This window comes from Macaca fascicularis, chromosome 20, assembly GCF_037993035.2.
Source record: "Macaca fascicularis isolate 582-1 chromosome 20, T2T-MFA8v1.1".
NCBI lineage: Eukaryota > Metazoa > Chordata > Mammalia > Primates > Cercopithecidae > Macaca > Macaca fascicularis.
Window position 1 is genome coordinate 19024642 of NC_088394.1, and position 16829 is coordinate 19041470.

Genomic DNA, 16829 nt, shown 5'->3' on the forward strand with positions numbered 1-16829 from the left:
ACTAATCTGAGCTTCCAGTTTACACTAGCCTACTAAACCTCTAGGCCACTTTCTTAATCAAGCAGACATTAATTGATTTTTTGTAAGGTCAATAAGCAAAAAGAGTGAAGGCATTCTTAGCCATTGGCACTTCCTGCTCTCTTGAAGAAACTGATTACCCTTGGCTGAGAAATGGGATCCAGAGGGGATAGGGCAGGGATGAAAAGTTTTACAGGGAGAGATCACGAACTGGGAAAGTTTGGGTATGTGTGGAAGGCAAGCTTTAATCAGGGGAAGAAGGAAACCCAAAAGAGAACAACACCCTTGAAAACAAACTCAGCTGCATATTTTCAGAGTGGATCTACTTTTTTGAGTACACAAGGACTTGGTCAAACCCAACCATTAGCTATGTCCTAATGGGTACATACAGCCAGGAACAGAGGAGAATTGAGCTGAGGCCACAGCCCCTTCCCACATCCGGACTCTTGTTTGCCTTCCAGTGTTGGGAAACTCTCATTGGCCAGGACATCTACCGTCTCCTTCTGATGGATTTTGTGTTCTCTTTAGCCGATTCCTTCCTGGGAGAGTTTCTGAGGAGGTAAATATTTGTCATTCTTAAGTAATTAGTGCCCGATGCTGTAACCAGAACCTGATTCCTGGCTGAGTGGGACGTACAGGTCCCTGACATACTCAAAGCGTGCATTGTTCCAAGTCTGCCTGTTGTCCTTGGGGATACTGTTCACTTCTAAATTAGCTAAAATTTCACCTTAACCTGACAGTTCTGTTCTCCTAGTTCACTTGGTTCAGTTGACCTTTTACAACCTTTTGAAAACAAATTCTGGAAATAAAAGACAGAAACTGAGCCATTTGAAATCTTATCCAGCCGAGGGCAGTGGCTCACGCCTATAATCCCAGCACTTTGGGAGACCGAGGCAGGAGGATCACTTGAGGCCAGGAGTTTAAGACTAGCCTGGGCAAAATAGGGAGATTCTGTCTCAAAAAAAAAAAAGAAGAAGAAGAAGAAGAAGAAGGCAAAGAAAGAAAAGAAGAAAAAAGAAATCTGGGCTGGGTGCGGTGGCTCAAGCCTGTAATCCCAGCACTTTGGGAGGCCGAGACGGGCGAATCACGAGGTCAGGAGATCAAAACCATCCTGGCTAACACAGTGAAACCCTGTCTCTACTAAAAAAACAAAAAAATACAAAAAACTAGCCAGGCGAGGTGGCAGGCACCTGTAGTCCCAGCTACTCAGGAGGCTGAGGCAGGAGAATGGCGTAAACCCAGGAGGCGGAGCTTGCAGTGAGCCGAGATCCGGCCACTGCACTCCAGCCTGGCGACAGAGCAAGACTCTGTCTCAAAAAAAAAAAAAAGAAATCTTATCCACTATAGATTATTTTAATATTCTAGTATATATTCCTCCAGATTTTTCTATGCACACATTGTTCTGTGTGTGTCTTTACTATATAATACTACATAATTTTCAAAAGCAAAAATGGAGTCACACTGCAACATATTGTAGAATATGCTTTTATTGATCTGCCACTATGCCTTGACATCTTTCCATGTCAGCACATGTAGATTTTTCTCATTGTTTTAATTGAATTGATGTACTAATTTTATATTAGATACAATATATACAGAATTGAGGCACTGTCGTTGTCCCATGTCTGGTTTTTTAAATTTAGTAATTCTTTTTTTAAATAATATGATGACCCTCTCATTCCTTATAGACATTTATGTGTTTCCGCAAGCTGTTCTAGTAATAAGATGGTCTGACCATCAGATAAGATGATCTGGGCCGGGCGCGGTGGCTCAAGCCTGTAATCCCAGCACTTTGGGAGGCCGAGACGGGCAGATCACAAGGTCAGGAGATCGAGACCATCCTGGCTAACACGGTGAAACCCCGTCTCTACTAAAAAATACAAAAAATTAGCCGGGCGCGGTGGTGGGCGCCTGTAGTCCCAGCTACTCGGGAGGCTGAGGCAGGAGAATGGCGTAAACCCGGGAGGTGGAGCTTGCAGTGAGCTGAGATCCGACCACTGCACTCCAGCCTGGGCAACAGAGCAAGACTCCATCTCAAAAAAAATAAATAAATAGATGATCTGATGTTGATTATTTTATCAGTGGGTAGATTCAATGCCAAATTTCCTCATTCGTTTTTGCCAAAATGTGCTTTTATTCTAGTCTCTGTTGAGGGCCTGGACATAAAGGTGAAAAGGTTTGGCTGGGTGCAATGACTCATGCCTATAATCCCGACACTTTGGGAGGCCAAGGCGGGTGAATCAGCTGAGGTCAGGAGTTCAAGAGAAGCCTGGTCAATGTGGTAAAACCCCATCTCTACTAAGAATACAAAAATTAGCCGGGCGTGGTGGTGCGTGCCTGTAATGCCAACTACTTGGGAGGCTGAGGCAGGAGAATTGCTTGAACCCGGGAGGTGGAGGTTGCAGTGAGCTGAGATTGCGCCACTACACTCCACGCTGGGTGACATAGCAAGACTCCATCTCAAAAAAAAAAAAAAAGGTGAAGAGGTTTTTTTTTGACAGAACTTTTTCTTAATTGGCACCTCCTCTTTATGAATAAATTAATATGGAATCAAGTTTCCCCAGAGTAAATGGAAACTTGATTTCCTTCTTGTGGATTTAGAACACAGGGAAACATAATTAATTTGATAGCAGCAACCAAAAATGTAAAAATGTTTGTTTGAGTTGAGAGGTGCTGAGTTTATCCGGTTCATGAAAAAAGAAGCTTTAATTAGCAAAGAGGGGTATAAGATAATAGTGGGATAATTTAAATGTTCAGGGTAACAAATGTTCTCTAGAACTTTTTAAACCACTTTAGCAGTACCCCCACTTGACTGCATTGTGTTAAATTAGTTTTCCCTCAATCCCTTCAATTGCTTCTTCAAAAACATGCTTATAGATTTAGAACTGTTGAAAAAGTTTCAAGGGAACTTATGACTTTATTTTAAGCTGGTGAGGGTCTCTTTTGATTGTCCTAGTCTGTGGGGAATCTTCTGAAAGTGGGAGTTATGGTTTGGGTACTAAACTCAGTATGTTTTCACAGGATCATTGGGATGCAGCTGATCACAAGTCTTGGCCTTCCGGAGTTTGACATTGCCAGGAACGTTCTAGAACTGATCTATGCACAAACTCTGGTGTGGTAAGTTTTGTGACTCAGCAAAATGCCCAGTGGTTCCCACATGACTGTGGAGTTGGTGTTTTGGTGGCAAAGTCCCAGAATCTGTTGTTTTTAAAGCTGCATGGGTGATACCCCATCCAGCCAGTCTGAGAACCATGAATTTAGCATTTAGACTACCATTTTCCTTTATGAGAGCTTAAGGACTTCAGACAAGAATCAGCATAGAGCAGGGATCCCAACCTGGAGGCCTGGAGGCCACCTATAGGTGTGAGTCACCATGCTCAGCCTATTCATTTATTTTTGAGACAGGGTCTTACTCTGTTGCTCAGGCTGGAGTGCAGTGGCATGATCATGGCTCACTGCAGCCTCAACCTCCTGGGCTCAAGCAATCTTCCTGCCTTACTTTTCCTTATTAATTTTAACATGATGCAGTTAATGCCGGAATTCTGTATGGTGAATCACATTCCCAGGTTCCATCTGATGGGGTGTTGCTAATTTGAAAGTATTGGATTTAGAACAGGATAAACTGAATTCTGAGGCTGGCTCTGCCACTCATGGAGATCACTGTGCTTGTCTGAGCCTCAGACTCATCTGTAAATGCATATACGAATGGCTGCCTTTAAGGCCAGGTGTGGTGGCTCAAGCCTGTAATCCTAGCACTTTGGGAGGCTGAGGCGGGCGGATCACCTAAGGTCAGGAGTTCAAGACCAGCCTGACCAACATAGTGAAACCCCATCTCTACTAAAAATACAAAATTAGCCATGAATGGTGGCACATGCCTGTAATCCCAGCTACTCGGGAGACTGAGACACGAGAATCGCTTGAACCCGGGAGGCGGAGGTTGCAGTGAGCCAAGATTGTGCCATGGTACTCCAGCCTGAGCAACAAGAGTGAAACTCTGTCTCAAAAAAAAAAAAAAAAAGGCCAGAGCGGTGGCTCATGCCTGTAATCCCAGCACTTTGGGAGGCCGGATCACCTGAGGCCAGGAGTTTGAGGCCAACCTGGCCAACATGGCAAAACCCCGTCTCTACTAAAATACACACAAAAATTAGCCAGGCGTGGTTGTGGGTGCCTATAATCCCGGCTACTTGGGAGGCTGAGGCAGGAGAATCACTTGAACCTGGGAGGTAGAGGCTGCAGTGAACAGAGATCGTGCCATTGCGCTCCAGCCTGGGTGACAAGAATGAAACTTTGTCTCAAAAAAAAAAAAAAAAAAAAAAAGAATAGTTGCCTTTGAATCATGTTGAGGATTAAATGCCATGGTAGATGAAAACTGCTTTGCAGACACCAATATGTCATACAACGGGAGAGTGTTTTATTTTCTGACTCTTTAAAGTTGCCCTGGGTGATTTGACTGTCTGCAAATAACTCAAAGTTAATGAATTTATTTTTTAGACACAGTGAGGACCTTTCTTTGGTAGTTTAATAAGTGATGTGTTTGCATGCTGCTAGATCACCTGCTGGCAATTTGGCAGTTTACAAAATCCTTTCTTCCACATTATTTCAACTAGGATGCCACTGGGCAAGTTACTAAAACTCTCTCTAAACCTTAGTTTTTTAATCTTTAAATGGTAGAGATACCTACTCACAGTGTTTTTGAGGTGATTAAATAGGCATGGTGGCTCACACCTGTAACCCCAGAACTTTGGGAGGCCGAGGTGAGCAGATCACTTGAGGTCAGGAGTTCAAGACCAGCCTGGCCAACATGGTGAAACCCTGACTCTACTAAAAAATACAAATTAGGCAGCTGTGGTAGCAGACGCCTGTAATCTCAGCTACTAGAGAAGCTGAGGCAGGAGAATCACTTGAACCAGGGAGGCGGAGGTTGTAGTCAGCCGAGATCATGCCACTGCACTCCAGCCTGGGAGATAGAGCGACACTCCATCTCAAAAAGAAAAAAAAAGAAATTACCATTATGACTTCTGGGCCTTTGAGATTTTTGTTGCTAAATCATGAATAAGCATAATCAGAAACACGTATCTTTTCTTTTTTTCCATGGTTATTACAGTTCTAACCTTTGTGGGTTTTAGGAGAATATTGCCTGTGATTGTGAGTTTTACAAGAAGATAATATAATGACAGAAAAGGATATATGTTAGGGACAGTGATAGAGATGAAGTGAGGAACATGTTTCCCAAGTTTTAGTCTATTGTACACCAGCCTGCCTAATTTTTGGTATAGTGATGTTATATCTACTTAATTTTATGTGCTATTATCTACTTAATTTTTTTTTATCATTTGCCTTTTTTTTTTAAGTAGATGTGCTATTATCTACTTAATTTTTTTTTATCATTTGCCTTTTTTTTTTTACTCAAATACATTTTTTTATAATGTCATGGTAGATGATAACTGCTTTTCATCAGCCTCCCAAAGTGCTGGGATAACAGGAGTGAGCCACCATGCCCATTTATTCCTCTCAAAAAACCCTGTGAGTAGGGTTGTCCTACTAGTATGTCCACCATATAAAGATTAGAAAACTAAGGTTTAGAGAGAGTTTAAGTAACTTGCCCAGTGGCATCCTAGTTGAAATGATGTGGAAGAAAGGCCTTTGTAAATGGCCAGACTGCTTTTCCCAACATCAGCAGTCTTCCTGGGGTCAGTAAGACTCTAGATGTCAAAACATCAGGCGCCTGGCACCACGCTCAGCTAATTTTTGTATTTTTAGTAGAGACAGGGGTTTTGCCATGTTGGCCAGGCTGGTTTCGAACTCCTGACCTCAGGTGATCTGCCCGCTTCAGTCTCCAAAAGTGATGGGATTACAGGCGTGAGTCACTGCGCCTGGCCTCTCACATACATTTTTAAGGGAGTCTTTATTTACGATCATAAATGGAAAACCAGTGCCATTTGATAGAAATCGCAAATAACTGGAAAAATAAAAGCAATCCCATTCCAAAATGTCACTAAATTCTAGCGAGATGTTACTGTTTGCCAAGGCTCTCAGCCCAAAGCCTACTCCTTTTTTGTTAAAAAATGGGAGATTGGCATGTGTTAGGAGTTACAGCATTCTAGAACCACACTGAGATTTTCTCCTTTTGTTGCTCACGAGCACTGCAGGAGAGTTGGAAAGGGAATGCCTTTCTCATTTGGAACTCAGCGCTGTTCAATGCCTTGTCCCTACAGAACCTCAGAACTTGAATACCATGGGGGAGGAAGAAAAAGGCGGGGAAAGCATAGGGTATGCCCTAAATTTGGGACACGCTAGCTTAGGGCATGCTGAATACCGTCTGTTGGTTTAGTAGGTGGATGGGTGATTTCTCTATAAAATCTCCTTTTCAGAGCTGGGAAGAAGGCAGCTGAGGATACTGGGTATGGTAGGAATCTGCCTCATTTGCTGGGATGGAAGCAAGCCCCCTCTGTATTAGTTGGCTGGAGCTACCATAACAAAGTCCCACACACTGAGTGGCTTAAACAACAGCAATTTCATATCTCACAGTTCTGGAGGCCAGAGGGCCAAGATCAAGATGCCGGTGGGGTTGGTTTCTTCTGAGCGTCATAAGGGAGGGATCTGTCTCAAGCCTCTTTCCTTGGTTTATAGACGGCCATCTTCTTCCCAAGGTCTTCGTTTCTCTGTGTGTCTATGTCCTACTCTCTTCTTTTTTTGTTGTTAAGATGGAGTCTTGCTCTGTTGCCCAGGCTGGAGCGCAATGGCACAATCTCGGCTCACTGCAACCTCCGCCTCCCAGGTTCAAGCGATTCTCCTGCCTCAGCTTCTCAAGTAGCTGAGATTACAAGCATGCGCCATCATGCCTGGCTAATTTTTGTATTTTTAGTAGAGATGGGGTTTCACCATGTTGGCCAGGCTGGTCTCGAACTCCTGACCTCAGGTGATTCACCCGCCTTGGCCTCCCAAAGTTCTGGGATTACAGGCGTGAGCCAGCATTCCTGGCCTCCTAATCTCTTCTTTTAGGGTCACCAGTTGTACTGGATTAGGGTCTCCTACTGTGATCTCGTTCTACCTTAAGCACCTCTCCAAGGCCCTGTCTCCAAATACAGTCACGTTCTGAGATATTGGGGGTTAAGGCCTCAATATATGGATTTTGGGGACACACAATCCAGGCCACAACATCCTCTTTCTCTTCCTTCCAAGCATCCCAGATTCACCTCGACTCCTTTTGTCTCCCCCGGCCTCTGACACTCACCCTCTCTCCCTCGCAGGATTGGAATCTTCTTCTGCCCCCTGCTGCCCCTTATCCAAATGATTATGCTTTTCATCATGTTCTACGCCAAAAACGTGAGTCAGTCCGACGTTGCCATCAGTTAGCTTTGTTCAGTCGCCTGTGACCTGGTGGCACTTAAAGCTGGGGAAGGGGGCTCTGCAAAGGTCTCAGGAAGCTGGGCCTGGCTGGGGTCCCTCTGCTGCTGCTGTGGCTGCAGATGGGAGGTGGCTGCCTCTCTCTCTTCAGATCAGCCTGATGATGAATTTCCAGCCTCCGAGCAAAGCCTGGCGGGCCTCACAGATGATGACTTTCTTCATCCTCTTGCTCTTTTTCCCATCCTTCACCGGGGTCTTGTGCACCCTGGCCATCACCATCTGGAGGTAGGAGAAGGTGGCCTTGGGGGAGGTAGGAGAAGGTGGCCTTGGGGGAGGTTTTAGAGACTGGGCGGATGGGTGTGTGTTTTAAAATGTAGGTTTTATTACAATTCAGGTGTGGTGAGGTTGGGCGCAGTGGCTCACGCCTATAATCCCAGCACTATGGGAGGCCGAAGCGGGTGGATCACTTGAGGCCAGGAGTTCGAGATGAGCCTGGCCAACATGGTGAACTCGTCTCTACTAAAAATACAAAAATTAGCCAGGCGTGGTGGTGCATGCCTGTAATCCCAGCTGCTCAGGAGGCTGAGGCAGGAGAATCGCTTGAACCCGGGAGGTGGAGGTTGCAGTGAGCCAAGATTGTACCATTGCGCTCTAGCCTGGGTGACAGAGTGAGACTCTGTCTCAGTAAATAAATAAATAAATAAGTAAATAAATAAATAATCTAGGTGTGGTGAAGCCCAACAGGTCAGGAATGACCACCACTAGAAAGATAGTTTATTACTCACAGTTCCTGAGAAGGGGAGGCACTCTGTGCCACAAAGGACCACAGAGGGAAGCATCGGGGTAGGTCAGGAGGCAGAGGGAGTGAGGGGAAACGTGGGCTAGAGCCTTTCTTGTGGTTTTCTATGGTAAGGAATGGGCAAGGCAGGGGAAGCAGGTTTAGGGTTGGCTGGTTTGTCAGTAGGCTATGGGATGTGGATCTGCCCTCAGTTGTCTGGCACTTGGCCCTGGGGTGATTAGGACAGGGGAGTGGTGGCCCAGATGTGAGAGCCTGATAAAGGGGGCGGTTGGGGGTGTGGGATCTGGATCGGTTGGTTTGCATTTGAAAGGTGGGCTCTGTAAGCTAGCCCAAGGAAGGGCAGCTAGCCCAGGGAGCTGGAATCAGTAAGACCCCAGATGTTAAAACATCAGAATAAAAAGAAATGCTTAATACAGCGTCTAACCTAAGTTCCCTAAGTTAACCAACAGACACTAAAAGCCAGGGAGGGAATACATCCTCGTTTGATCACCACCCATCTGACAGCCATAGTCAGGAGTAGCTTTCTCACTTCTGCCAAGAACTGAAGCTTCCCAGAATGGGGAGATGCCCCCGCACCCTGTTCCTCCACATCCGGAACAGAACTTCATCTAAATTAACAGAAAGGCAGGATGAACCCGGCTCCTCCCACCTCTACAACCCCACCTCCCTTTGGCTCCACTGTACCCTACCCCACCACCCTCACCCCATTCCTGGAAGCCAGCAAGCCCCTCCCAACATGGGCAGAGTCCTCTGAGTGAAGTCCTCTCCCCACTCCCTTTGCTTGGCTGCCTCCTCTCCACCCTCTGATTCTCAGCTCCAAGGTCCTCTCCAAGATCTGACCTTCACAGCCCTCCTTGTCTGCTCTCAGTTCCCCACTGCTTCTCTCCCTCGGGCCTGAGTTTCTTTCCTTCATTCCATCATTCATAATCAGGAATGCCTCTGTGTGAGTCTTTGTTTAATTGTTACTCAACGATTGTCCATTTTTCCCACCAGAATGTAAGCCCAATAGGGCAGGAACTTGCTTAATGTGAAGTCCCCAGAGCCTGACTAGAATAGTGCTTAACAGAATAAACCATGGTTGATGAACAAGGGAGATGATTTTTAGGACACCCGTGAAACTGGGGCCCTCAGTTCCTTACTCCACAACATTCTTGCTCCTCTTGGCGTATCCACTCTCTTCTCTCTCTTCCTCACCAGTTCCTTGTTGCTCTATAGTTTCTGCTCATTCCTCCATAGCTAACAGGCTTCCCTCTTTATGCTTCTTCATTCAATTTCTTTCTTTGAGACAGGGCCTTGCTCTGTCACCCAGGCTGGAGTGCAGCGGCACAATCATAGCTCAAACTCCTGGGCTCAAGTGATTCTCCCACCTTAGCCTCCGAAGTAGCTGGGACTATAGGCACACATCACCATGCCTGCCTAATTATTATTATTATTATTATTATTATTATTTAGAAATGGGGGTCTCACTATGTTGCCTAGGCTAGTCTTGAACTCTTGGCCTCAAGTGATCCTCCTGCCTTGGCCTCTCAAAGTGCTGGAATTGCAGGCGAGCCACCATACTTGGCTTTAATTCAAGTTCTTTTTTAGACAGCGTCTTGCTCTGTTGCCCAGTCTGCAGTACAGTGGCGTGATCACAGCTCACTATAGCTTCAACCTCCTGGGCTCAAGCGATCCTCCCACCTCAGCCTCCTATGTAGCCAGGACCACAGGCATGTGCTGCCATGCCCAGCTAATTCTTTATTTTTTTGTAGAGATGGAGTCTCACTATGTTGCCCAGGCTGGTCTTGAACTTCTGGGCTCAAACAGTCCTCCCATCTTGGCTTCCCAAACTGTTGGGATTAGAGGCATGAGCCATAGTGCCTGGCCTGAATTCAAGTTCTTAAGAAAAAGAGTCTGACTGCCCCCATTCATATCATTGAGCCAAGTTACTGCAGAAGTCACTGCCTGGCCTTTGGATTGGCTGCTGTTGGGTGAGGTGATCCCTCTGATCTGAGAGCCGGTCCTTGGAGTGCAGGTCACCCCAGCAAGGCTGTGAGCAAGAGGGTTTCTTTGGGAAGCGGGTGTGAGTGGATCAGGCAAGACTTGATGTTTTCAGGCCCAGAGCCCAGAAAGGACACCCTGATTCTAAAATAACCATCCCTGAGTCTTGTGCTAGAGATGTTCTTCCATCTTTGTTTGACCAGATTGAAGCCTTCAGCTGACTGTGGTCCTTTTCGAGGTCTGCCTTTCTTCATTCACTCCATCTACAGCTGGATCGACACCCTGAGTACACGGCCTGGCTACCTGTGGGTTGTTTGGATCTATCGGAACCTCATTGGAAGTGTGCACTTCTTTTTCATCCTCACCCTCATTGTGCTGTGAGTGTGGTATCTGGGGAATCTCACAGGGAAAGCCAGGAGCTCTCGGGGGAAACAGCAGTGGGGATGTTTGGTTGGAAAGCAAATGGCTGTAGTATAGCTCAGTGTTCTGGGTGACTCTACCCTTGCATAGGTAGTTTTCCTTCTTTCCTTCCTTCCTCCCTCCCTCCCTCCCTCCCTTCCTCCCTTCCTTCCTTCCTCCCTCCCTCCCTCCCTCCCTTCCTTCCTTCCTTCCTTATACCCTTCCTCCCTTCCTTGCTTTCCTTCCTTTTCTTCTTTTCTTTTCTCTTCTCTTCCCTTCCCCTTCCTCCTTCCCTCCGTCACTCTCTCTTTCTCCCTTCCCCTTCCTTTCCGTTCCTTTCCCTTCCCTTTCCGTTCCTTTCCCTTTCTGTTCCTTCCTTTACATTCTCTTTTATTTTCTTTCTTTCTCTCTCTTTCTTTCTTTCTTTTTCTTTCTTTCTCTCTCTCTCTTCCTTCCTTCCTTCCTTTCTCTCTTTTTGTTTCTTTCTTCCTCTCTCTCTCTCCCTTTCTTGCTTTCTTGCTTTCTCTTTCTCCTTCTTTCCCCCTTCCCTTCCCTTCCTTCTCTTTCTTTCCTTTCTCTTTTGGTTGAGATGGGGTCATGATCTATCACCCAGGCTGGACTGCAGCGGCATGGTCATGGCTTGCTGCAACCTCAACCTTTTCAGGCTCAAGCAATCCTCCCACCTCAGCCCCCAAGTAGCTGGGATTGCAGGTGTGTACCACTACACTTGGCGAATTTTTAAATTTTTTTGAGAGATGGGGTCTCCCTGTGTTGTCCAGGCTGGTCTCAAACTCCTGGCCTCAAGTTATCCTCCTGCCTCAGCCTCTCAAAGTGTTGGGATTACAGGTGTTAGCCACCTTGCCCGATCTTACTTTGATAGTTTTTTTAAAAGTTATTTAGCCTGCTGCAGTGGCTTGTGCCTGTAGTCTGAGCTTCTTGGGAAGTTGAGATGGGAGGATTGCTTGAACCTAGGAGTTTGAGGCTGATCTCTGTGTTCTCTGATCGTGCCACTGCACTCCAGCCTGGGCAACAGAGCAAGACCTCTTCTCTGGGGAAGGGGGGAAGATTATATACTATCTTCTTGGCTTAGGGAATTATTATTATTATTATTATTATTTTTTTGAGACAGAGTCTCACTCTGTCGCCCAGGCTGGAGTGCAGTGGTGCGATCTCAGCACACAGCAAGCTCTGCCTCGCAGGTTCATGCCATTCTCCTGCCTCAGCCTCCTGAGTAGCTGAGACTGCAGGCACCCACCACCATGCTCGGTTAATCTTTTTGTATTTTTAGTAGAGACAGGGTTTCACCGTGTTAGCCAGGATGGTCTCGATCTCCTGACCGCAAGTGATCCACCTGCCTTGGCCTCCCAAAGTGCTGGGATTACAGGCATGAGCCACCACGCCCCGTCGTCTTAGGGATTTTTTTAAACTTGTTTTATTAAGAAAGCAATACCTGCTGTTCTCCTTTTAAGGAGATGACATGCCCAGAGATGCTAAATTAATTGGTCTGAAGAGGGGCTGTGGCATGGGCTTATTTCCCCCTTCCAGGTGATTCCATGAGCAACCAGGTTGAGAACCATTGTTCCAATGTATTTAAACTATAACTCACCCTGACATGAGTTTTCAAAAACACATTTGGGCCCAAATCCATCTGCAGCACAGATTCCAGTTCCTTTGCATCCAGTGGAAATTCGGAGCCTGCAAAACATTGGCAAGAGTGTCTGTCATTCTTTCTTTTCTCCTCTTCCAGAATCATCACCTATCTTTACTGGCAGATCACAGAGGGAAGGAAGATTATGATCAGGCTGCTCCATGAGCAGATCATTAATGTAAGTCCCCTTGCATCCCTCTGATGTCCACTGTCACCCTTTTTAAACGCTGTATAAGGGACACTTTCAAACATCCTCCAAAATAAAAAGAATACTACAATGAACTCTCATATCCCTGCCGTCAGCCCTAACAACCATCAATGTTTTTATATTCTTATTTCATCTACACTTTCTCTTCCCAGCAAATCCCTTATTTTTATTCTTATTTATTATTATTATTATTATTATTATTATGAGACAGAGTTTTGCTCTTGTTGCCCAGGCTGGAGTGCAGAGGCGCAATCTCGGCTCACTGCAATTTCCACCTCCAGGATTCAAGCGATTCTCCTGCCCCAGTCTCCCAAGTAGCTGGGATTACAGGTGCCCGCCACTACGCCCAGCTAATTTTTATATTTTTATTGGAGACAGGGTTTCACCATGTTGGCCAGACTGGTCTCGAACTGCTGACTTCAGGTGATCCACCTGCCTCCCAAAGTGATGGGATTACAGACGAGAGCCACCACACCCAGCCTTATTTTATTTTTTTAGAGGTGGGGGTCTTGCTATGTTGCCCTGGCTAGATTCAAATTCCTGAACTCCTGACTCAGCCTCCAGAGTGGCTGAGATTTCAGGCAGATGCCACTCCACCTGGCTCCCCGGATTATTTTAAAGCAAATCTTAGGCTTTATATTATTTTTTATATATTAAAACTTTTATGTACATCTCTATGAGATAAAGACTTTTATTTTCTTTATTTATTTTGAGACAGTTTCACTCTTGTTGCCCAGGTTGGAGTGCAGTGGAGCCATCTTGGCTCACTGCAACCTCTGCCTCCCGGGTTCAAGTGATTCTTGTGCCTCAGCCTCCCATGTAGCTGGAATTGCAGGCACATGCCACCACACCCGCTATTTTTAGTAGAGATGGGATTTCTCCACATTGGTTAGGCTGGTCTCAAACTTCCAGCCTCAGGTGATCCGCTCGCCTCGGCATCCCAAAGTGCTGGGATTACAGGCGTGAGCCACCACATCCAGCCGAGATAAAGACTTTTAAAAAAACATAACTACAATATCATCATCATACTTAAAAAGAAAAAACTTACCAATAATTTATTATTATCATCTTGTATCCAATGTTTACGTTTCCCCAGTTGTCCCCTTAAGTGTCTTTTTATACTAGAACTATACAATTCAGGATCTGAAAAGGGGGTACATGTTGCATTTAGTTGATGTGTCTTTGTTTCTTTCTTTTTTTTTTTGTTTTTTTGAGACGGAATCTCACTGTGTCTCCCAGGCTGGAAGGCAGTGGCATGATTTTGGCTTACTGCAACCTCTGCCTTTCAGGTTCAAGTGATTCTCCTGCCTCAGCCTTCTTAGTAGTTGGGATTACAGGTGTGTGCCACCATGCCCAGCTAATTTTTGTATTTTTAGTAGAGATGGGGTTTCACCATGTTAACTAGACTGGTCTCAAACTCCTGACCTCAAGTGATCCACCCGCCTCGGCCTCCCAAAGTGCTGGGATTACAGGCGTGAGCCACCGCGCCCAGCCGAAATGCCTAACTTTCTTTTACTCTATAACCATTTACCACCTCCCCTCCCCACTTCCTCTTTTCTTTTTATTTTTTTATTTTTATTTATTTATTTATTTTTTTGGAGACGGAGTCTCGCTCTGTGGCCCAGGCTGGAGTGCAGTGGCCAGATCTCAGCTCACTGCAAGCTCCGCCTCCCGGGTTTACGCCATTCTCCTGCCTCAGCCTCCTGAGTAGCTGGTACTAGAGGCGCCCGCCACCACACCCGGCTAGTTTTTTGTATTTTTTAGTAGAGACGGGGTTTCACCGAATTAGCCAGGATGGTCTCGATCTCCTGACCTTGTGATCCGCCCGTCTCGGCCTCCCAAAGTGCTGGGATTACAGGCTTGAGCCACCGTGCCCGGCCCTTTTTATTCTTAAAGAATGTAGGTCATCTGTTTCATATTTTCCATATCCTACATATATCTTTTTGTTTGTTTGTTTTGACACGGAGTCTCGCTCTGGGGCACATGCCTATGGGGGATACTGGAAACCATTTTTCCTGGCTATTGAGACGTGGCATGTAAGTTGCTTCCAGCAGCCGACTTCTGAAGGCTACTTTCTCAAGCCTGTTAGGGTTGTTGCTTTAGAGGAGAATATTACAGTGCAGGAAGGCTCTGGGGGATAATTTGGTTTTACTGTGAAATGTTTCTTTTCTTTCACCAAAAGATGGCAGCAACCTCCATCCAACTTCTAGGACCCTACCTGCCTGAAAATCGATGTTCTTCCCATCAATTGCTTTCTCAATTCCATACCATCATTCATTCATGTTTTTGTTTCTTTCTGGTTTTGTTTTCCTTCTTGGTAGGAAGGCAAAGATAAAATGTTCCTGATAGAAAAGTTGATCAAGCTGCAGGATATGGAGAAGAAAGCAAACCCCAGCTCACTCGTTCTGGAAAGGAGAGAGGTGGAGGTGAGGTTGGAGACTGCCTTGGGGACCCCTGGGACACGAACTTGCCTCCATGTAAAAGGCGCATCAGAGAACTACAGACCAAGCTCTTGGGATCACGGAAGGGCCCTTCACTCTTTGTCTAAGTATTTCTGTGGTTTTTACTTAAAAAGTAATATTCATGGCTGGGCGCGGTGGCTCACACCTGTAATCCCAGCACTTTGGGAGGCCTAGGCTGGTGGATCACGATGTCGGGAGTTTGAGACCAGCCTGGCCAATATGGTGAAACCCCGTCTCTACTAAAAATACAAAAATTAGCTGGGCGTGGCCGCATGCGCCTGTAGCCTCAGCTACTCAGGAGGCTGAGGCAGAAGAATCGCTTGAACCCAGGAGGCGGAGGTTGCGGTGAGCCTAAAGAAAAGTAATATTCATTTATTCAGCACTTTTCATGCCTGTACTTTTTCTAGGTGCTGGGGTTACGGTGAGCAAAACAAAGCCCCTGCCCTCATGGAACTTGCACGTTTATTTTTCACAACCCTGGTAATACAGAAGTAGATCCCACTGATATGAAAAGGACCCTGAAATCTCATCTCACTATGAATACTTCAGTGTCTAGTCTTGCAAATCTATTTCCCTAGGCATCTGCAAACATACCTGTATCTACCAACACTTTACTTGTTTATTACAAAAGTGAGGCTATATTATACAAATAGTATCATAACTTCCCTCCCCCGCAGCCCACCACTTAATACTATATCTTGGACGATGTTTAATTCTGTACATATTTGGATATTTGGGTTGTTTCTATGTTTTTAAATACTCAAAACAGTAGGTAATGAAATATTTTGTTACAATTATTTTTTGTGCGGTTATAATCGCAGCTACTCAGGAGGCTGAGGTGGGAGGGGAGGACTGCTTGAGGCCAGGAGTTTAAGACCAACAAAGCGAAACCCCATCCCTTAAAAATTTTTAATAATTAGACACGGTGGCTCACAACTGTAGCCTCAGCTACTCAGGAAGCTGAGGTGAGAGGATTGCTCAAACCCAGTGAGGCTGAGTGAGGCTACAGTGAGCTATGATCCCATCACCGCACTCCAGCTTGGGAGACAGAACAAGACCCTATCTCTTAAAAAAATTACCCTGGGCGCAGTGGCTCCCTCCTGTAATCCCCAGCACTTTGGGAGGCCAAGGCGGGCATATCACTTGAGGTCAGGGGTTCAAGACCAGCCCGGCAAACATGGTGAAACCCATCTCTACTAAAAATATAAAAAACAAAAACAAACAAACAAGAAAACTGAGCTGGGTGTCTTGGTGCACATCTGTAATCCCAGCTACCTGGGAGGCTGAAGAACAGGAATCACTTGAACCCAGGAGGTGGAGGTTGCAGTGAGCCAAGGTCATGCCACTGCACTCCAGCCTAGGCAACAGAGCAAGACTCCATGTCAAAAAAAAAAAAAAAAAAAAAAATTAAAAAGTATTTTTCTGAATATTTCTGCCACAAAGCATGTACATGACAATGTTAATAGATAGTGCTATATCATTCCCTTAAAAAGATTTAATCAATTTCATTCTTACCAAGAGAATATAAAGATACATGAAACCCTGCTCTAATTCCAAAGCCTTGCTTGCTTCCTGAGTGTCCTGAAAATACAGATGAACAGTAAATCCACCTTAATGCAAATGCCACTCATGTTGGAAATTGTGATCTTGACAGAAGTGACTGACATGTAATTTTCCATCTGTGCAAATTTATACTGTCAGCACAATTTGGGTAAGGGATCTAGAGGCCTAAAGGTAGATCCTCTGAAGGTGGGGACCATGTCTGTGCACTTGTCACCCCAGGTTCTAATTTATTACCTGGCATAATATGAATGCTCAGTGAATATCTATGGAATGGCCGGGCACGGTGGCTCACGCCTGTAATCCCAGCACTTTGGGAGGCTGTAGTGGACAGATCACTTGGGGTCAGGAGTTCGAGACCAGCCTGACCAACATGGTGAAACCCTGTCTCTACTAAAAAAAAAAAAA

At 45.6% G+C, this 16829-nt stretch overlaps 1 protein-coding gene across 10 annotated transcripts in view; it reads left to right on the forward strand.

The window, feature by feature from the left end:
- Positions 1–16829, forward strand: part of TMC5 (transmembrane channel like 5) — a 90779-nt gene that overhangs the window by 72279 nt on the left and 1671 nt on the right. For 9 of the 10 annotated variants that reach the window (XM_045382530.3, XM_015442642.4, XM_074027838.1 and 6 more), the window contains 7 exons: positions 480–577; positions 3040–3135; positions 7269–7344; positions 7517–7650; positions 10348–10521; positions 12291–12369; positions 14721–14825. In XM_045382530.3, coding sequence (XP_045238465.2) covers positions 480–577; positions 3040–3135; positions 7269–7344; positions 7517–7650; positions 10348–10521; positions 12291–12369; positions 14721–14825 — 762 coding nt within the window. Of the gene's footprint in view, positions 1–479; positions 578–3039; positions 3136–7268; positions 7345–7516; positions 7651–10347; positions 10522–12290; positions 12370–14720; positions 14831–16829 lie in introns of all 10 variants that reach the window. The other variant, XM_045382531.3, reaches the window with a different exon arrangement.